The sequence below is a fragment of the Asterias amurensis genome, chromosome 16, assembly GCF_032118995.1.
Source record: "Asterias amurensis chromosome 16, ASM3211899v1".
NCBI lineage: Eukaryota > Metazoa > Echinodermata > Asteroidea > Forcipulatida > Asteriidae > Asterias > Asterias amurensis.
Window position 1 is genome coordinate 12,309,159 of NC_092663.1, and position 22,458 is coordinate 12,331,616.

General features: G+C 39.1%; 1 protein-coding gene across 1 annotated transcript in view; it reads right to left on the reverse strand.

The window, feature by feature from the left end:
* Nucleotides 1-1,131: 1,131 nt before the first annotated feature.
* LOC139948609 (uncharacterized) overlaps nucleotides 1,132-22,458 on the reverse strand; it is a 99,821-nt gene continuing 78,494 nt past the window's right edge. Inside the window, 13 exon segments of the mRNA XM_071946798.1 lie at nucleotides 1,132-5,012; nucleotides 7,251-7,363; nucleotides 11,977-14,031; nucleotides 14,298-14,436; nucleotides 15,055-15,138; nucleotides 15,827-15,902; nucleotides 16,634-16,764; nucleotides 17,150-17,316; nucleotides 18,548-18,693; nucleotides 19,539-19,638; nucleotides 20,241-20,403; nucleotides 20,820-21,131; nucleotides 21,562-21,994. Coding sequence (XP_071802899.1) covers nucleotides 4,559-5,012; nucleotides 7,251-7,363; nucleotides 11,977-14,031; nucleotides 14,298-14,436; nucleotides 15,055-15,138; nucleotides 15,827-15,902; nucleotides 16,634-16,764; nucleotides 17,150-17,316; nucleotides 18,548-18,693; nucleotides 19,539-19,638; nucleotides 20,241-20,403; nucleotides 20,820-21,131; nucleotides 21,562-21,994 — 4,373 coding nt within the window. The 3' untranslated portion in view covers nucleotides 1,132-4,558.

Here is a 22,458-nt window from a genome sequence, read left to right on the forward strand (position 1 = left end):
TAAAAGGGTGTTACAGGGGAGCCTTGTAGTTCTAGAAGTAGGGGAAATACACACTGGGGGGTCATAATCCCTTGCGACACTTGTGTTCTTGACAGGTTTAGAATTACAGTTTTGCATAAAAGAAGAAGTGTACCTTTCTCAATGCCAAGAACAAACTTTTGTCTCGTAAGCATTGGAAAAGAAACATAATTTAACAGTGGCCGGGTAGTTCAAGAACAAAAACAAAATGTACATAATTGTATGTGAAAAAAACCGAAAATGCGAAATGTCAAAATACTTGTTTTTAGTTCAAAATCTCTCCCAAAGCAACACAAAAATAACAAAGAAAGATAAATATTGTCCGCGCTGCAGAATATTATGAATATAAAGTGGATTCGTTCTTTTTGACAGTTCTGGTCTCACAATTATATGAGAGTAAAGATTTTACTAAATAATTTACGTTTCCTTTACGAACAACAAACATTTGTTTTCATCATCAAGCAGGCAATCAAAATAAACAGCATGAAGTAAAAATGTTTCAGATGATGGACTGTCTGAAAGGGAAGGTACATCTTGGTAATTACTCAAAACAAATATTAACTTAAAAACCGACTTGGTAATGAGCATTGGAGAGCTGTTGATAGTATAAAACATTGTGAGAAACGGTAGCATAGATTTTGAAATAGAGGTAATTTCTCACTAAAATAATAAAAGACATCTAGCTAGAAGTCTTCTTTCCTATCTGAAAGCACACAAATTCGTCCAAAAAGGGTGTTTTTTCTTTTCATTTTCTCCCAACTCTGATTACCAATTGAGCTCAAATTTCCACAGGTTTGTTATTCTATGCACATGTTGAGATACATCAAGTGAGAGGACTGGTCTTTGACAATTACCAAAAGTGTACCTTCCCTTTAATCAACAGCAATGTTGTCCATTAGGCTAGTGGTTAGATTGTAGGATTTGCAATCAGAGGGTTATGGGTTCGAATCCAACTGTACTATGAAACCTTTTTCAAACGTGTGTATTGTGAATCAGAGTTGAATTTCGATGGCAATCTATGAAACGTTAAATTTACTTTTCAAAATCATATAGGCCCTTAACATACAATAAAAGGTAATTATAAAACATAATGAAACTCACAAGAAATGGAGGTCAGCTGAAAACATTTAATCTCTACAATCAGTTATCAATCAGTTATCAATCATTTAGAAAACTAAAACACTGCTGTCTGCTCAGACTTATCTATACAAAAAAATCAACATTACTTTATTTATACTATGTACAGAATTTCAGCTTTTTTTAGGTAGCCAAAAATGTGTTTCAATAAAGAGGTATCGCAAGTTTGGAAGATTGTTGTGTTTATTTGTTTGCTAAAACTTTGAAGGCACAATGAAATGAAAATGGCAATAGTTATTATACCATTGTTTGCAAACTTGGTGGTCAAACCCTTTCTAAAAGAAAGGTATCCATATGTACTGTGGAGATAAGTCCCTGTTGCATAAAAATGGATTTGGGTTCAAGAATTATTTATTAGAACGTGGCAAGTCAAATTGAACCAATTGAACCACTTTTGCTCAGAGAAAAAAATTGAACCAATTGGGTTCGACTCTGAGAAACACTTGTGCTTGGCTTTGATAAACACTTTGATAATTACTTGGGCTAGGCTTTGATAAGCACTTGGGCTATGCTTTGATAAGCACTTGGCTAGGCTTTGATAAGCACTTGGGCTAGGCTTTGATAAGCACTTGGCTAGGCTTTGATAAGCACTTGGGCTAGGCTTTGATAAGCACTTGGGCTTAGCCTTTGATAAACACTTGGGGGAAGGCTTTGATAAGCATTTGCCTAGGCTTTGATAAACACTTGGGCTAGACTTTGATGAACACCTGGGCTACGCTTTACCATTATTATTTAAAATCAAAACCACAAGGGGCTTAAAATGGTGGTAGAAGTTGAGTAGAGCAAGCAAGTCATGACAATTAGCTTTACTTCATTTGTACTGATCTTTTTTAATTCAAAGTTTAAGGTTCTAAATGAAATTCGTTTTTTTTAAACTTGTTTAAAAAGTAGATATAATCAGAAAACCCCAACCTGAAACTTTATCAACTATTGTGGTTTAAATTTCACAAATACTTTGCAATATACAAGGCACCAAAATCAATCAGAAAACATCATCAACACAATTTATGTGTCCACTTTAAACATTTGTTTCCATTCAGCATTACGTACAATTATTGCTACCGCCACCAGGCTTTGGAAAACTTACTACTGACAATTTATTATTAGGGATCAAACTGAGTAAATGTATATATAATTTCACTTTTTACAATCAGGGTGCACTTCATCTGTAGCTTATACTTAAAGGAGTATAAAACTGGATGTTTCCTCATGTAAAGAAGTTGTTGTAGACTGTATTGTACAAAAAAATGTGATTTGTGAAAACAAAAATCTACAATAATGATGAATTCAATGTGTAAAAGCTGTCATTAGGTAACTACAGCTCAATAGAGGGCGCTGTTAAAATAATTTGATTGTCTTGAGCCTTTCAACCCACTTTTGCTCAGAGAAAAAAAAAAGCCGACCACAAAATGAGCAAAGCTTGATATATTCTCATCTTATTTTTCCGTAAACAAAATAAAAAATTAAGCCTCGTCTTAATTTACTCAGAATAAATAAAAGCAACCATCACCTATGATCGAAAGCTGCAAGGGTCAAGCCGAAAACGCCATTTTCAAAACTCCTAACAACCCAAACTACTGAAGCGAAATCGATACACACAATTTCTACTCAACACTCACCAGTAATCAGTCAGATACTTAAATTTCTATCACCATTAACTTACACACACTTTAATATCTATGTACAAATTAAACGACAATTAAAACTCACCAAGAATTACCGGTATTCAAGTTTTCCCTTTTTTAAGGTTTGTATAAAATATATCTTAGGCCAACAGCCAGCAATAAATATATGAAGGTATTGCTAATTAAAAGCATCTTCTGCCAAAATAATGTACACTTTAAACTTTTCATTTTGCCATAAACTGCTGCGCAGATTAGTTTTGTGTTAGAGGAAATATTAAATTCGGCTTTTCTTATTGGCGTTCCCCTAAACCGAACGTTCAAAATACAAACTTTGTTGTGTCAGGGTTAACGAGTTCTGTAAATTATGCATTATTTTCTGTAGAAAAATAGTGTTCCCCCCTTTCTGCTGTTCCAGTTATGGAGAGAAGAATAAGCTCTATAGATCAGATTGTTTTTATTCAAAATTTTGACCTTCACTCTCCTTTCATAGCTGCTCAACTCCCCTCAAGACAATTTAGAGCAACTTATTTCTGAACTAGTGACTTCGACTAGATCACCAAGTTAGCATGTGTTGAATGATAGGCTGCCTTAGTAACACCCTTAGCAACAGCCAAAGCCGACACTTCTGACACAGCCTTGGGGCCATTAAAACAATCATAATCATGGACTCGAGCTTAGTCGTATCCGAATTTTTATCTACAGCTACGGCTAGAGCTGTTGCTAAGGGTGTTGCTAAGGACGTCCTATACTTTAATGCATGATGATGCAGAAGTCTAGCCATAGCCTTAGCCGCTCACTCGGACACGGCCTTACAGTTCTAGTTGATTCCAATACTTCACTTGTCACAATTAAAAACTTTGACAGTTATAAGTTATAGTTTTTAAATAGTTAAAGATATCAAGTTATTACAGAGAGACAGTGTTTGCATAATGGTTATTCAATTTGAATATTCATGCAGCTATGTACATAATTTACATAATTTGTTCATCATGTCTGTGAACAAATAAAGAAGTGTATAAGAATAGTTTTGATAAAAAAAAGGATTTACAACTTTTAGGGAGACAACAATGATAAACAAGGCAAAGTTTGAATGAAATTAACTATCAGAATCAGTGCTTATTTTTGTATATAATAACATTACATATTCATCTTGCATAGGTTCTATTGATTGTTTTCATTCAGAAGTTAGGGTTACCTTAAAATATGCAAACCTTTAAGAGTCCTGTTCTAAACTTTGACAGGGAGTTTACAAATTTTAGAGAGTAATTTAATGATATTTAAAGAGTTTGATATATGGATTAAGAATTCTCTTAAAAACAGCTTTTAGGGCCTGGATATAGATTGTTTGTAGATTGTACATTATATTGTTCGCAGTGAAGGCTGGCAGCCCTCACTTTTGCCAACTGCAGGTTGACAGTGTCATCCACAAAAGAAAGGTCTATAATTTGCATTAAAGGTACCAGTCATTACTGGTAATTACTCAAAATAACCGTTAGCAAGAAAACTTACTTGGTAACGAGAAATGGAGAGCTGTTTGAGCAACAAGTGAGGTTTTTTCCCCTTCATTCTCTTGCAACTTTAAGGACAAATTGAGTCGACATACACCAAGTGGGAATACTGGTCTTTGACAATTACCAAAGGTGTCCAGTGCCAGCAAGGCACAAAAGAACATGAGTCTGATTCCTATCAGTGAGATGAGATTTAGATGTATAAATCCCATTGTGTAGACAGGGAACCATGCAATCGCCACAAAGTGTAAGCTTTTGAACAGAAGACTTCTAGAAGATAAAAGTCTCTTCAAGCCTTTTAGTGTAGACAGTCTTCAACTCTGGCTTTCCGTTGTGTTTTCCGTTCACAGCGTTTAATTTCTGGACAACCTCCTTCTCAGTTGTCGTCACAACCTCTTTCTCTGGTCCCTCTGGGCTCTTGTTGTCGCCATTACTAACTGGTTTCTTACCACCTCCATTGGTTATCACTTGTTTGGGGCTGTCTCTTTTTGCATGATCGATAGTTGTGTTGTTTTTCCCGTTGGCGACTGTATTATGGTTTCCATTGGGATGGACTGTGTTCTTGTTTAAGTTGGATTTTTCCTCCGTGCTGTTCCCATTCACAGGCTGAGGGGAAGTCACCACCCCCGCCTTGGCCTTGGTTGCAAAGTTCCGGGGAGCCATCTCATGCAATTTGAGCTGGGAGAAGACTGGCTGGTGGACCATACCATTGGTGACGGGGATGCTATTGGAGGGAGGGGGAAAACGGGGTGAGAAACGGAGGGGAGAGCAGTGAGCAATCACAGGCATTTTAGATCATGCAAAACTGTAGCAAATCTTAACAATTTAAGATAAACAAAGGGAAAACACACGGTGTCAAGCAAAGTCAAGACGGAGTGCTGAGACAACTTTCACTTAAATTTTATCACCACATGCATCAGTATTTCGGGTTAGAGAACAATTGGACTCGACAGTTGAAAACAAGTATTTAAAAATGCAAACAAATAGTTAAATGGCCTGATGTTTCAACCCTACCAGAGTCTTTCCTTTTTTTTTCTCTCTTTCATTTGTACCATATGTCCTTTTGGTTGGTAAGTTGTTTGCAACAGCTAATTCTAATTTCTTAAGTATACAAAAAAAATGAATCCCTTGACAAAACCTGAAGTGTCATATTTTGAAATTTGTAACTTCTAAATAAAAAACTAAAAAAAAACATAACACCAATTAACTCCAACCAATAACTTGTAAAAGGGTAAGCTTATTTCATGCAATCACCTTCTTGAAAAAGAAAGCATTAACAACATAACTTGAACATGTCATACAGTTTTTAAACTCAGAAACGCACAAAGTTAACACAGAAAAGCCACAGAAACCCATAGTAAGCAAGCAGAAACACCCCATACAACTTTAAAAATCTTTTAAAAAGTATTTGTTTCAAACCAGTAAAACAAAATATCCACCTTTTTGAACTAATTGATACATGAAACACATATAAAAAAAAACTCTCAGAATTTCAAATTGTTATTTTTGATATTTTTTTGAGTCAATTCAAATAATTATATTAACATTTAGTGCAGAAAATTGTTATTTTTGATATTTTTTTAGTCAGTTCAAATATATTCACATTTAGTGCAGAGCTGTCAACATTTGCACCACTCAATCAGGGGATTGAGAACATCAAATCAGGGAGATATTTAGAATTGCATTACAACATAATGGGGGGGGGGGGGAGTTTCCATACAATCAGGGAGAGTGTCCAATTTGTTCATCAGGGCCCAATTTCATAGAGCTGCTAAGCACAAATTTTGCTTAGCATGAAATTTCATCTTTGATAAAAACGGGATTACCATCAAAATTTCCATTTGTTTCATGTTGCTTGTACTGGTCTTCAGCTGTTGTTTGCTTATCCTAAAAATCACATGGAAAATTGGTTGGTAATCCTGTTTTTATCAAGGGAGAAGTTTCATGCTAAGCACATTTTTTTGCTTAGCAGAGCTATGAAATTGGGCCCAAACCATGGAATAAGTGGTTTATTTTCAGGGAGCTTTCTGCAGAATCAAGGAGAGTTGGCGGCTCTGTTAGTGCAAATTGTCAATTTGGCAACACAAAAAAAGGACAAACTTAAACTTTTGTTTTAAAATGTTAGAATCATGGGTTTAAAACAACCCAGATTAAGGTCAAAGGTTAAGATCAGAAGACTAGACTAGCCAACAGTCAGCACAGCATTTTTCAAAAACAGCGACAGAGGAACGTACAAAGTGAGACAGTTTTGTTTTTATCTGGCTGGCGAACCGGCAAGTTTTCAAGCTCTGAGAGAATTAAACAGGAAGAGTTTAGAAAGCAACATTATTTGTAGGTGATTATGGGAAAGGATCAAAAGAAATAAAAGAGAAAAAGTTAAAAGTAACAATCAGGAAAATATTTTTAATTGAGAGAATGTTGTAGTTATAAAAACGTCAGGAAGACAATAGTAAGACAGTTCTTGATAACACACAAGTTTTCATGAATTCTATAGATCAAACACATATCAACTTATTAATCAACCTTGAGAAGGGGTTCAGAGAGAGAAATGCTGACAAGACAGCATTGGATTGAAGTCATCTAAAAGAAAAATGTTAATTTGTTTTTCTTTTGAACTCTGTCTGTGTCAAGTTCGTACATGTAGATCTCTTTTATGTATTCCAAAACCAACATTATCATACATGATAAATTTGATGTACCATAGAGTCATAAACCGTACATGTACGACCCTTAGATCACAAGAGGGCATCATCACTCCAGAAATACTATTCACTTGGGATGAACCAAGGCAGCACTAGTCAGCAGTTTGATGGCATTTTTGGTTCAGAACAGGAAAAAGCGAGTACCAGTTTAATAACAACAGGTACTAGTCTAACGACAACTGGGCATTTTCCATGTTCTCTTTCTATGATTATTTCCGAGTGCCCCTTTTCAACAGAGGGTGCTATTTCCTAAGACTCACCTGTCAGCAATGATTTCTCTCGTGGCTATGTTTCCACCACGTTCAAGGGAATTAGACTGGTAGGGTTTGGGGCCGACTCTGTACACTACGGTTTGCTTTGTGTAGCTCGATACCTGCAGGCAAAATCATATGATAATACAATCATGAATATGTAGTTATGGAAATTTTTTCTTGACAAATCAAAAGAGTTTTAAGGGAAGCAGTGTTGAATATTTCATGGTTCATTTTTACTCATGAATAATCCACTCATGGAAATTTGAAGTTACTACTTGACAAATCAAATGAGTTGTAAATGCAGTCATTTTGAATAATTCATAGTTCCTTTTCAGAATTGGTTTGGGCAAACAATTAGGTTGCTTGGTATTACTAGTTATGTTTGGGTGTATTTATAAATATTCAAATATGATAATTCATTCACATGGTAAATTTGTCTTCAATTTACTTATCAACCACAATAACACAGGGAAAATCACATGAAAGAAAAAAGAGAAGTTTGCCAAGCTAATTATAGCCTTTTAAGCATCCTGAAGTGTATCTGGGTTGGGTTAGTGTCCCAGTGTTTCTGCTTAGTAAGTCTCTTGACTCAACAAGCAACATCCACAGAATGGCTGTATACTGATCATTGTTGATGTTATACTGAATGATTTAAATGTTTAAATATTAAATCTCCTACAGATAATAAACATTTCTGGAGAAAGCCAAGAAAGTTAGGTAAATTAGGGTCAAGGAAGGCAGTGAGTATATGTCTGTTAAAGCAGCACGGAGTGAAGCATTTCTACGATTTATTTTGTGCACTAAGTCTAACTATTAGCAATCGTTAAGTGGTGAACATTGTTGTCTATATAGCTGTTGTCTCCTGGGCCTAATTTCATAGAGCTGCTTAAGCATAAAATTTTGCATAAGTAAAAAAAAACATTGCTTAGTAAAACCAGATTACCGGCCAAGGCTCCACTCGATTGTTACGCTAAGTAAACAACAGCTAAATATCAGTCACAAGCAATGTATGTGGCATGAAATTTCGGCCAGTAGCATGTGTAAAATAAGTGAGCTATTTTCGAGATTAAGCAAACTTTTTGCTTAAGCAGCTCTATGAAATTGGCCCCCGATTAGGATAAACTGGTACCCAGATTGGGATAACCTGAAACCCAGATTTGGGTAATCAGATACCCACATTAGGATCATCTGAAACCCAGATTGGGATAATCTTATACCAAGATTCCAATCAACTACTACCCGGCTTGGAACCCTTTTCTCACAACTAGTATACCAACAGTCCCTAATCAGGAAACCCCTGGGTGAAAAAAAGGACCTCCTATTTTTTTAATAAAAGAGTGATGCATCTTACTAGGAAGAGAAAAACAGATATTAGGAAGTGAGGCGTAGAAATTACTTAGTAATAGTGCTATATCAAATCATGAATCATCACGATGGAATCAGGTGCAAGATATGGTAATCGGGCTTATTTTAATATATGGTAATTGAGTCAAATTACGTAGTGAATATTCATCAATCTTTAATAGAGTATGGTAATTTACAAGGAAAGCTTGATGAAAATGGAAAAACATGAGATGTTAATGTTTTTAAGTCACACAGAAGAAAAACATTGTAAGTTTAATTCACGACACTTATAATTTCATGCAATCACAACGTAGCGAGAGAAAAAGGAAGCAGGCAATAAACCACGCAAAAATGCATGCATTTCAAAACGGATAAATAACGCATGAAGTATTGAGCATGCATATGTTACAGGTACAAAACATAACCAAAACTTGTCTTACATTTCCACGTTGCGCTTCTACACAAGAAAAACACATTATCGTAAATAAATGCCACCTTGACCCTTAATCAGCAAAATAACCATGTAATACTAGACAATTGGCAGCAACATTGAAAACAAAATATAAACGGCGAAATTGACAGCGAAATAGAGAGCAGTCGTTCAAAAAAGAATGTTGGTTATGATCATACTTTATTTATGATTACATAACATTACATTTATAGACTTGTGATATGATACGACAGTCGGTTTTGAAAGCTTTGCAACACAAAACTGATACCAAGCTATGCTAATTGACCCTAACTACCCTGACTAAGTAAAGAGGGAAAATAATTTGTCTTCCCAAATTAAAAAAATTTGTGCTTTGTGTAAACTTGACAAGTTACAGCTCAGTCGCAATTTAGGTACAGAAAACTGTGCAGCTAATTATCAACAACTTGATTGATTTCTATTTTTTTCATGCTAACAAAAATTTAACACCATACAAGTAAAAAACTGAGTTTTAAATGACATCTCTTATTTGATCTTTTTATAGACGATGTGACCTCTGACGTCGCACGAAAATCATAACATGATTCGCGCGCATACCGCCGGGCAAAAACCTTTGTGTTTTGGCAGCCAGCTAGAAAGTGTATGCAATCTTACCATGACTACGCAACTCAGTGCCCGGCGAAACATGACATGTACAGTGTTTTTTCAACATAGGGCGGTTTGAATGTAAACATAGGTCACATTGTCTATTCCAATGCAGTACAATTTTTCCAAGCAAATAAAATAAAAGGCAAAATTACAAGTAGACTGATTCACAAACTGACAATATTTTACAGTGAAAGCAAAACGAAATACAGGGCAAGTGAAAAAAGAAAAAGAAAAAAAAAAGACAGTGCAGAAGACGACAATTACATTTTCCTGAGAGAGGAGTTTCGGTTTGTTTGTTACTCACTTTAACGTTGTTTCATCTGAATTAAAAAAGGCCAGTGCGGATTATGAACAGACCTAGGGTATCAATAGTAAATAACTTTATTGACATTTTACGCAAGCAATTTCAATATTTCGGAATGAAAATTTTACAACTGTTTGAAATGTCAGAAATGTTTATTGTCTTAAAAGCTCTTTGGTCTGGTGGTTAGACATCTGCTCTAGCAGTGCAAAATGTCATTAGTTCGAGTCCCACCTGAGGGATTTGCCTGTGGTTTTTCTCACAGAAATCGGGGAAGTACTGATTGCTTAAAGCCATTGGACCCTTTCGGTACAGAAAAAAAAAAAAAAGTTCACAGATTTACAAATAATTTACAGGGTTTACAGAAGGTAATGGTGAAAGACTTCTCTTGAAATATTAGTCCATGAAATGCTTTACTTTTTGAGAAAACGGTAAAACAATATAAATTCTCGTTAACGAGAATTACGGATTTGTTATAAACACATGTCATGACACGGTGAAACGCGCGAAAACTGGAGTGGGTTTTCCCGTTATTTTCTCCCGACTCCGATGTCCGATTGAGCCTAAATTTCCACAGGATTGTTATTTTATATATAAGTTGTGATACACGAAGTGTGGGACTTGGACAATACTGTTTACCCGAAAGTGTATAATGGCTTTAAGACAGATCAGTATAAGGCTGAACAAAATCAAGTTACATTTTGAAGTTCTTCAAATACCCTTAGAGAGTGATTGTGTTTACAGCTATCAGTGAAACGCACCCCAGGCCTGATCATTGTTAATGTAACAAGAAGGAAAAAGCTAGAAATAATTTGGATAGAATATTTAAAAAGTAAAAGAGCAGTTTTCAGTTTCATCGTGAATACCACAGTGGGAAGGAGACACTTAAAAAGCCCATTTGAGCTGTTAAGCCGATTACTTTCAGTAAAAAAGGAACAAATAAGAATCTTCTGCAGAAGATCGTTTCATTTGACCAAACGGTCAGTATGAAAATTTTTTTTGTGCAGCCTTTTGAATCGGGTATATCTGAATTTATTTTGTCATTTAGTCCAAGAAAATTACAACAGATCTGAAATCGTACAGGCCATTCATTTGAGCACGCTGGTGGTTTGCTACAAGAACATTTTAGAACACTTTTGAATAAAAGTATGGCATAACTCTATCATATTTTGACAGGTGGTACAATTCCTATTTAAGTTTTATGACTTATTGTTCCTTTTTTTCGGGGGGGGGGGGGGAGAAAATTTAGCAGAAAGGTAAATTAATAATTTATGAGAGTGTTAAAATTATTAGAGCAAACTTTAAGCACAAGGTGGACCAAGGTACAACTTGGAATATGAAAATACCTCATACCCAACAAGCATGGTTACTGTTAGCAGCTCAATAAAAAACACAAACATGTGGGGTTTCTTCCGATAGCTTTGACACAAGTTGTGAAGAAACATTGTCACACACAACTTACTTTTGTTGTTTTAAGTTTTTAAACCTGCCATCCAAAATGCAGGCATGCAACTTTTCAGCTGATCAGCTGTTTTCCTCTTCTTTTTTTTCAAAACAGTGCAATAGAAAACTGAAAAACACTAAACAAAAGTTAAGTGTGATCAGCCATTTTTTTTTTTTTTTGCAATTAGAAAGTAGCATGTTTAAAAATGGCAACATATGCCGAATGTAAATTAGTTTTTAGTTAGGATTGTTTTGCTTAATTTGGTTATGCAGTGTAGTGCTACCTGACATCAAATGAAACCCTCGTCTATGCACATTTGTGGTGTTTTTTGTGAGCAGCTACATTTCAACCGTTTCTCAAAAACTACTGCTGCAGTGATTTGGCTCAAATGCTTAATGTGGAGAGAGAGAGAGGGCATTCAGATGCTGAACATTTTCTTAAATCTATGCCTTTGGTAGACAGACGGGGTAGCAGTTGAAATGAATGCAAGGTGTTTGGCGTGAGGAGGAGAAGCTTGAGTGGCTAAAAAACGGGGGTGAGAATTGGAGGAGAGTAGGGGCGTCACCTCATCTTGGTCATCTGCTTTGGAGGCTTCTCCTTGGCTGTAGGAGACATCCACCTCTACTTCCGTTGGCGTTGGAGTCTTGGATGGTGAGTCAGTTGATGCGTCTTCTTTTCCATTGCTATCGGCATGAGGTTCTGGAGTCTTTGTCAACTCTCTTGGGTTTGTCTCTGATGTCTGATCGTCCTCGGTCTTCTTCTGCTCTTCCTGGAGTCTGCGTAGCTTGGCGTACTGCTCCTTGAGTTGTTGGATCTTCAGTGCACCTTTCTTGTCAACAATGGTTATTTGTGGGCGAGCACCTGGATCTGAATTCTGTCGATGCAATGTTGTGTTTTTCTCTGATTCAGACTGACAGTCTAACCCAGACGAAGATTTATTCAGGGCACCCTTTTTGACTGTTGTAACAGTTGTTTCAGTGGTCTCCAATGTCCTTTCCACTAAGATTCTTTGTGGAGAAGTAACATGTTTAGTCTGAGGGGCTGGCTGGCTCTTCTGAGGGGCTGGCTGGATCTTCTGAGGGGCTGGCTGGCTCTTCTGAGGGGCTGGCTGGCTCTTCTGAGGGGCTGGCTGGCTCTTCTGAGGGGCTGGCTGGCTCTTCTGAGGGGCTGGCTGGCTCTTCTGATAGAGGGCGGGAGGTTTCTCTGCAACAGGTGGCGGTACCCATCCATTTCGCTTCTGATGCTGAGGAAGTGTGACGGTGTGCCTCCTTTGTCTGTCAATGTTGTTCCCGGACTTTTTTCTCGGAGGTACATCATCTAAACTCGTCTCCATCCAACCTGATATGGGAAAGGGGCGGAATGCGGACTTGGGGGGTACATCGATTGGCTCAACGGGTGAATCAATACGCCCCCTGGGAGGTTTGGGTGGGGGCGTAATATCATAGATGGACGGGACGCTGGATCGCCTCTTTATTGGTTGTGCATGGAATTGCGCGGGTAAGGTTTGAGTCTTTGAAGGTTGTCTGAATCCAGCTGGTTTTGGAATGCTGATTGTGTTTTTTTGTGGAATGCAGTTTGTGTTTTTTTGTGGAGATTGTGGCAATGGCTGGGAATTCTGGGGCTTCCTGAAAACAGGGATGCTGGACAGTTTAGTTTGCGGCGAGGTTGGAGAGTTGGTCTTTGTTGGGCTTGATTGGGAACTTGAACTAAGAAGCCGAACAGGTGCTTGACGCTGAGGGGTAGTCGCCAGACCAGGAGATGTAGCGGACCCACTCTTAGCAATCATCACTGCCCCATGTGAGAGCATGACCCCACCCTCGGGGGTTACAACCCCACGTGGAGAAGTCACGCTACTTTTGGGAGAGGTAAACCCCGTCTGACCTCCAGGCGACCCCATGGGTCTGCTCTGACAGGTCATGATAGTACCATGAACTGGCATGGCAGCTTGACCTACGGATGAACCCCTGACCTCTTTCAAGGTCAAGGCCTCTCTTTGAGAATTAATCATGCTAGGTTTAACATTCTTGGAGGCGGCAAGCAGGGGTTCACTCTTTGATACGGAGGGGGACATGGCACACGCAGGGACCTGTTTGGGACTTGAACGGCACTCTGAATTCACACTAACTGAGCTAATCATGCACAAACTAAGTTCAGGGGTAGAACGTGCAGAACTAGACTCCACCTGTTGGCTGTTGTTGGACGGCGACAGGACAGGCTTGGGTGGGATCGCCGGTGCCCTGTCACTCTCCGCTGGCGAGGTGACCACAACCGCTGGGCTCGGGCTCAAAATTGCACCTGGAGTACTTGGAGAGGTTGGTGAGTGGGTTGTGACCACTCGCTGGGAGAAGTGGGTCCTCTTCGGAGGTGGTGGAGGGGGAAGCTTCTTCTTCGTTACGGTTGCCTGTTGTTTCGCCATCTTCTCCGGGGTCAGGATCGGGGTCATAGCATCATGCTCTTCACTCTTGAAGAGCTCCCGGAGAGCAGCTCTTCTCTTCTGGTTGATCCTGTCGACATTCTGGGTCTTTTTGAGGGTCTGACGCCCCTTGCCGAGATCCATCTGGAAGCGATGCAACTCCTGAGCCGTCCTGCGCTGTTTGCGCTGTCGGGATGCATCTGCAGCCTGTAGAAAAAAAATCAAAAACATTCAAAATGTTTAATTAACCTGGTAATGACTTATGTGTGTGTGCTATAGAAATTAAACCCATAGGTATTATATTCTATATGATCAAATCAGGGACGCTGAGTGCTTCATTGATGTAAGCGTTTATACACGCATACGACCTGCCCTACATTATGGCCACTTTCATAGCAATTAAGGGGTTATTTGGTCTTCTCACTCCATGCGTTCACATTTCATTACCCACTTAGTGGTAAATTGAAACTCACCTGTAAGTTCTTGACACGTTCAGAGTGATTTGGTGAAATGCTTTGAATGGTTTCCATCAACCTTTCACGGTTGACCGGTTCTGAGGTTTGCTCAAAGACAGGCACAACTGGAGTACGATGCTCTTGGACTGACGCAAGTCTGGAAAAAAATATTGGGGGAGGAAGAAAAGGGTGTCAAAACATTGGTGCAATCTTCATGAAGAACTTGAGTACTTTTTGCTTTGGTGACAAATGTATCGATGATATGGGTAAATTAACACCAGCATGTAGAAAATGAAAGAGAGAGCCGTCTGACAAAACAAGGAATGTAGTGGCAGCACTTTAAGTCTAACTAATAACATTAAAAATATGCATGCGCTTTTGTAGCAACAGCTACATGCATTTGGAGAAGTTGTTAATGCTTCGAAAGCTGATGCAATTTTATTTAATGTAATAAGTTACCCTTAAGGCCCGGTCCCACTGCAGCGATAACAGGGCCGATAACGATAACGACGCAAAGAGACCGCGTTCCATTGGCTGAATGAGCATGTGCGTATTCTGTGTGGAGCAATTCAACCAACACAAATCGTCCTCTGTGCGTCGTGATCGTTATCGTTCTCGCTGCAGTGTGACTCGGCCTTAAAAGTGATACCACCATCTTCATGTCTTAAAAGTTGTTGTTTTTATTTTGAAAACTTGCAGCGAAAGCCCTACTTTAGCACAGAACATACAATGTAAGTGCTGCATTTGGGACAATAATCTAACATACATTATGTACCTCTTCAGTGTGCAAAGGGTGCCGGTAACTTTCTTGCAGCGTTTCATGTAGTCATCAAGCTTGCCTGGCTCATCCTTGATGAAACTATATGGAAAATTGTTTTTAACCAACATTCAGTTAGACGTTTCTTCAAACTATTTGTATAATTATGTAAATAGAGACCAGTGGCTACTGAAAACAGGCCCTGGATTCAATTGAATTTGAGCAGAGCCTTATTAAAGGCTGTGGACTTTATTGGTAATTACTTGAAATAATTATTATCATAAAACCTTTCTTGATTAAGAGTAATGGGGAGAAGTTGATAGTATTAAACCTTTTGAAAAATGACTCCCTCTGAAGTGACGTAGTTTTTGGGAAAGAAGTAATTATCTACGTATTTAATTTATCCCCTCAGAAATAGAATTTGAGGTCCGAAATCAAGCATCTGAAAGCACACAACTTCGTGTGACAAGGGTGTTTTTTTCTTTCATTATTATCTCGCAACTTCGACAACCGATTGAGCTCAAATTTTCACAGGTTTGTTATTTTATGCATATGTTGAGATACACCAACTGTGAAGAGTAGCCTTTGACGATTACCAATAGTGTCCACTGCCTTTAAAAACGGTGTACAGCATATGCTGAATATGCACAGGAAGACTTTTCCAAAGAAATGGAGCAGCATCAACATTTCTTTGCCATTTATGAGGCATCCTTTGTTTCATTACCTAAATAAATTTATAAATACATATATAATAACAATACACAAATAGTATTGATCAACTATTTCTTACTTTTCCTCCTTGACGACAACCTCCATCTCTCCTTGCATGACAGCTTTCATCTTGTCAGCCAACACAGGGAAAGCAACTGCGACAAAGACGAGAGAAATAAACATTCTTACCGGGGTAAAGGAAGCCGAGGTAAGCCAAGTCAAATTAGATTTGACATATATACAACAGAGCATTTATAAATCCCCTTTTGACAAGATCAAAGCGCTATAAAGTGAGCAAACCAATGGAACTATACTACAGCATATAACGTTTGATACAGATTTAAGAGATCTCTCTAAGTCTGCAAAGACAGTTTCTAACACACACTGGGAGGTTGTTCCACATTTGGGGAGCAACATAGATGAAAGCCCAGTTGTGAGCAGATGAGAGTGTTCTGATGGTTGAGTGTTCAGCAAGGCGTATGGTGTTGGAAGCTGATCGCAAGCTGATATGTAGCGGTTGGTAGAGAGCAAGGCAAGATGATAAGCAGCCTGCATGGTGATACACTTAGAAGACCGATACCTAGATTGGACCAATATTTAATGAATGACCAGAACCATTTGACTCATAGTGGGTGTATAAAATGTAAATCAAACCCGGCAAGTGACCACACAGTGTGCATGGGAAAAGCCATGGCTGCTTATTCCATCTTATTGCAGAAGCTCCTATTATGAGTGGTGCCCTCAATCAAAGATGTCACGGCAGAGTTGTCTCCAGATCTCCCCGTCCTTGCCTGTAAATTGCCTAGTGTGACATGGCATTTAGGCTACAAAACATAGACACGAGAACATCACCACCTGTGGCATTTAAATAGAATACTATCCAAACCTCTTTGTTGTGCGATGTGCTTGCTGCTGTTACCGATGCTTTGAGCCAACGCATCCACTTCAGCTAGATTGATATGGCAGTGTTTATTGACGACATCATCGCGCATTTCTTCAACGGACGACTCAAGGTCCCTGAAAAACAGCAGTCATTTTAATTTTTTGTATTATTAATTGGTTTATTGCTAAAATCACATTCAATCAATCAATCAATTAATCTTGCACCATATCCCGCAGCCCCCAAAAGGCTGGATTATATGACATTTACAATACTTAAACACACCTTAAATTAAGCATCTGAAAGCACACAAATTTGTCCAACAAGGGTGTTTTTTTTCTTCTCCATTATTCTCTTCCAACTTCGATGACCAATTGAGTCAAAATGTACACAGATTAGTTAATTTATGCAAATGTTGGGATACACCAAGTGAGAATACTGGTCTTTGACAGTTACCAAACGTGTCCAGTGCCTTTAAAAGAAGAATGGACAAAAAATAAAATATGAAAACATTGAAAGTACCGTATGTCTTTATCCAGGTTGTCCCGATTGATTTGATATCTGACGTAGTCTTGTTGTGTCCTGGTGCGGAGTGAGCGTACTGGGTGCTCATTACCCGCTGGTGTCACCTCTAAGGCCAACTGCACCTTGCGGTTGGTAGCTCGGAAAGCTACATTCATATCCTGCACCTACAGACGCATTATTTAAAAAAATATATGTTTTGCATTGGGGATAAAGAATTATAAATTTTACTTTTTCAAAATGGCCACAGATTTACTTTAAACTTACAGAGTTTGAAGATAATGATTGTGGAAAGCTTCCCTTCAAATATTACTAACTGAGGTTGTGTAGTTTTTGAGAAATGAATGAAACAAGTCACAAAATAGTTTTCGTCTCAGGAGGACGAAAGTTATTTAAGCATGTAAAATCCCATTAACCAGTTATGATATTATACCATAACCATAGCATAACTGGTTAATACGTTTTTACATGCTAAAACTGAGACAAAAATAATTTTTTTTACTCATTTCTCAAAAACTACAGCACCTCAGTAAGTAAAATTTCAAGGGAAGCTTTCTACTATCATAATCTTCAAACTGTGTAAGTTTAATGTAAATCTGTGGACATTGTGTTTTGTGTTAGGAAAAGGTACATAGACCCTTTAACAGAGCGCGTGAAAATACAGATTATTCAGTGCTGACACACAGGACTTGAGACCTTTTTTGAAGGACATAACAGTTTGAGCGTGTTTGATGGGGGCAGGAAGTCAATTCCATAGGCAAGAGGCAGCAGTAGAAAAAGGTCTCTCACCAGCTAGTTTGGGTGACTTGTTCACCACAAGAGAGATGGCATCATAGCTTTGAAGGGAGTATGTGCAGTTATGGATTTCAAAAAGTGAAGAGAGATAATCTGGAGCACTGTGATTTAAAGGCAGTAGACACTATTGGTAATTACTCAAAGTAAGTGCCAGCATAAAAGCTTACTTGGTAAAGAGTAATGGAGAGAGGTTGATAGTATAAAACATTGTCAGAAACGGCTCCCTCTGAAGTAAATGTAACGTATTTTATGAAAAAGAAGTAATTTTCCAAGAATTTGATTTTGAGACCTCAAAATTAGATTAATCACACATCTGAAAGCCACAACTTTGTGTGACAACAGTGTATTTTCTTTCATTATTCTCTCGCAACTTCGACGACCAATTGAGCTCAAATTTTCGCATGTTTGATATTTTCATGCATATGTTGAGATACACAAAGTGAGAAGACTGGTCTTTGACAATTACCAATAGTGTCCAGTATCTTTAATGATCTGTAGGTAAGGACCAGTGTGCGGAACTTGATTCATTGGGCTAAAGGGAGCCAGTGTAATTGTCTTAAAAGTGGGGTCATTTTAGAATGACATTCAACTTAATGTGCTTACCATGTTTAGTTGAAGTTTGCGTATCTGCTTGAGTTGATCTCTGACGTCCTTGACGGAGTGTTTAAGACGCAGTGTGGTGTCTCGTAGCTCCCTGGCATTCAGTGCCGCCATCGGCTGTGGTGTAACGGAGGTGCTGTCAGTAGAATCTAATGAAACATGGAAAGATTGCCAGCAAGGTGGTTAGCATAGTTGCACACCTATGGGTGGGTGGGGGCGGGGGGCATGTAAATTTAATATCCGCCAGTGACAAATCAGTATCATGATAGCCGAATCCGAGTTGAGTCCCAGTCACAGAAATTGTGACTCTCAAAGTGGACTTGAGTCTGATTCCTGGGCTTGAAACCTGCCAGGCACTATTGGTATTTATGAAGTTTTCTGTTATTAGGGTTGAATAATTATCAAAAGAAATGAGTTTATTTAAAATTAATGATTAAATTCTATAAAAAAAAAAGAACAATAACATGAATAATACAGAGCTAAAACAGATCACTCTATAGTGACCACACAGACCCCTTGCAATAAGCCATTCTGAGATATAGTGTGTGCAACACTATGACAATGTAAACGTTTGGGTATATCTGTCTATATGACACCTTAACCGAACAGTGCACTCCTGTAGTGTCTGCCATTTCTCAAAAAGGCTAATGGCCGTCATCTTTGATGTTGATGGAAACATGTATGCATATCCGCACTGTGCACGACTCTCAACCAACGATAGCTCTTCCGTAGGGAGGTTTCGCATGGGAACGGATCTGGTTAGTGCGACGGATCTGTCATCATTATGACAGCATACGCTACTCGCTATACGTGCAGACGACACTGATATCCTACTTGCTACATGTAAGGTTACAGAGAGCTAATTGATGCTTATGCGTATCTGTTCATGTGCGAAACCTCCCTATTACAATAGACCTAAGTGAGGGGGACTGTTTTGGGCTTGTTACATCATTTACAAAAATGATAAGAATGCAATAAACGAGGGCAGGCTTACCACGGAGACTGTCTACTGAGGCATAGTTCCGCTGATTCTGAGTGGCTCGGATGACCTCTTCATTCACTCCAGTCAGTTCATTCTTACTACGGTTCATGGCCTGCAATAAACAACACAAAACCTGATGAATAATTTGTTCTTGATGCTAGGGTGGCTGGCAAAGGTGTAGGGTGGGAGGAAAGAGAACATCTTGGGCCAAATCTACCACAGAGTGGTCCAGATAGTTATTACAGTGTTGAAAGGGGTTCAGGTATTCAGTTTGACTTGGTGGTTTCTTTCCTGCCTGTTTCACCTATGTGAACACTGGTTTGAACCCCAGACCAGAGCCTTGCATGTGGATTGGGCTTCCAGTCCCTACCTGATTGTAGTTGTTTCCCCCAGTTGGGGTTTTCCTCCCTCATCTTAAACTGACATTTCTTCATCATCTTCTCTCCATGGGTGTCTTCAGGCCTATATGTTACAATGCTAATCACATCTGAGGATGCTTTGATTTCATCACTAGATAATAATAATTAACAAAATAATAACATAAGCACCACTATCTAATATAAATGAACTAGTGAAAAAGCTAGGTGTGTAGTGAAACAGATTCCAACTGAGTTAGATTTGGGTTTAACTAGGTACATGTACAAAGCTTTTCCACTAATCCAGTTAAACTGGTCCTGATGACAAGTTAAACCCGAGTACGTTTTTTAAAATTACCTGTGCAGGGGGCATACGTTCAGGACTGTGTTTTGGGACAGGTCCCCTTGTGTGATTGTCTTGATGTTGTGGGGAGCCTGGTGGCTGTTCCCCAGGCTTCAGGGCTGAGCGTACCATACCAGCCAAGCTGGCAATCTGCTGCTCCATGGCCGATATTCTTACCCTAGATGGGATAACAGAAATCAAAGGTATGCACTATTAACAATCACCTAGTCACCCAATTGTTGAAATAGTATTATTGAGGGCATTCATTCAGGGATGAGTTTGTGAACTTCACTCCATGACTATTTATAAAATTATCAGGGTTTTTTATGCTACGAAAATTAAGTACATTATTACATGTGGGCTTGTGAAAAACAACTTGGAAACTTCGTTTAGTTGATATTTGTACCCAGTTTTCAAGACAAAATTTGTTTAAAATACTGCAATTTTTTGCAGGGAACTTTTCCTTCAAAATCAAAACTAATTTGAAATCTCAGTCTTTAAGAACAGTTGCTTACTTTTTACCACAGAGAACTTTTAGCTAAATTGCATATGCTATTTTAATCAATTATTGACAAAATAAGAAAGAAGTCTTACGAGGTTTCTGTCTCAGGTCCACCGCCTGCTTTAATGGGCGAACCATGTCCTTGCTTCACGACCCTCGCCTCCATCTCTCGACTACCCGGAGGGGGGCCCTGTCCCCTGAGTGGTGTAGTGTTGGACGGCGGCATGCTGCGCGGTCTCTCCTGTGATCTATCACGCCTATCCATGGGGCGGTTCTCATAGGGTCTGTCCCGGGGTCTCTCCATGGATCTGTCCCGGGGTTTGTCCAGGGTTCTGTCCATGGAGCGGGTAGACCCTGCCTGCTGCTGCTGCATATGAATCGGAGGTGGCTGTCTCATTCCTTGCCTGTGGCAATTCACAACAGAATATTTTTTTTTTTCACCATACAATGTAAATCCCATTTCAAACAGTGCGATTTTTCAGGCCACTTACACACTGCACGCACAAGGACAATAAACAGATATTAAATTCTACTGACCCTAAAAAATAGGGACTCAAACACAGAGGTTTTTTAACTATTCAGAAATGTAGACCAACTTAAAAATGGAGGCAATGGCTTGATGAGAGACAAAAAACATAACAGCATGTGAATACTTTTTGAGTAGTGTTGGTTCTGAAAAGAACTAGAGTTTAACGACTCAACGTTTCGATCAGTTATATGCTTAGATCGTCTTCATGAGACGTAGTGAACGAAGCATACTGAGCAAGCATACTGATAGAAACGTTGAGTGTTAACCACCGGTTCTTTACTTAAAACACACTATGAAAAACTCACCCTAAATTCCTGCTCGGGGATCGTCCCGGCATATCCCCAGGAGGGGGTTGCCGTGGGTAGGGCTGGCCGTCAGCTCTAAACTCCCCTCGAGGAGCCTTGACTGGGCTACCAACGCCCTGAGGAGGGGGCTGCCTCCTTGGACTCTCACCCGGCCTATCCCTATAAGGTCCATCTCTAGGAGGTCCACCACCTCTTGGATCCGGGGTTCTCTGGGGAGGGGGACCTCTTGGTCCGGCCATACCCCGTTCTAGGGTTCGCCCGCCCCGTTGTTGTTGTTGTTGGGGAGTGGCGCTCCTGGGTGGCTGGAAGTCTGGGCGATGCTGGGGGTAGTTGGGGTCGTGACGACGCTCCATTGATGGGTGTCTTCCTGGTTCTGAAGGGTGTCTTCCTGGCTCTGATTGGCGTTGTGGTGTTTCGTGGCCTGGCCCTGCTGCTGTTCAGATAAAGAAAATCTTGTCAGCATTGTTGATTTCTTTACATTCTCAACTGTCACATTTATAGATCCCAGTTGTAAGTTTCCGGTCACACCAGGGCCCAATTTCATAGAGCTGCTTAAGCAAAAAATTCTGCTTAAGCAAAAAATTCCTTGCTTAGTAAAATCAGATTATCGGCCAAGACCCCACTCAATTGTTATGCTAAGTAAACAACAGCTAAATATTAGTCACAAGCAATGTACATGGCATGAAATTTTGGCCAGTAACATGTGTAAAATAAGCCAGCTATTTTGGTGCTTTTTTTGCTTAAGCAGCTCTATGAAATTGGCCCCAGAGCAAGACATTATGATTTTTGTTTCCAGTCCCTATAGAATTCAATTTTCTCCAACATAAATGTTCTAAACCATGTAATGGTTTGCTGTAGTACAATATGCTGCCCATCAAACCAGGAACATCGGGGTGA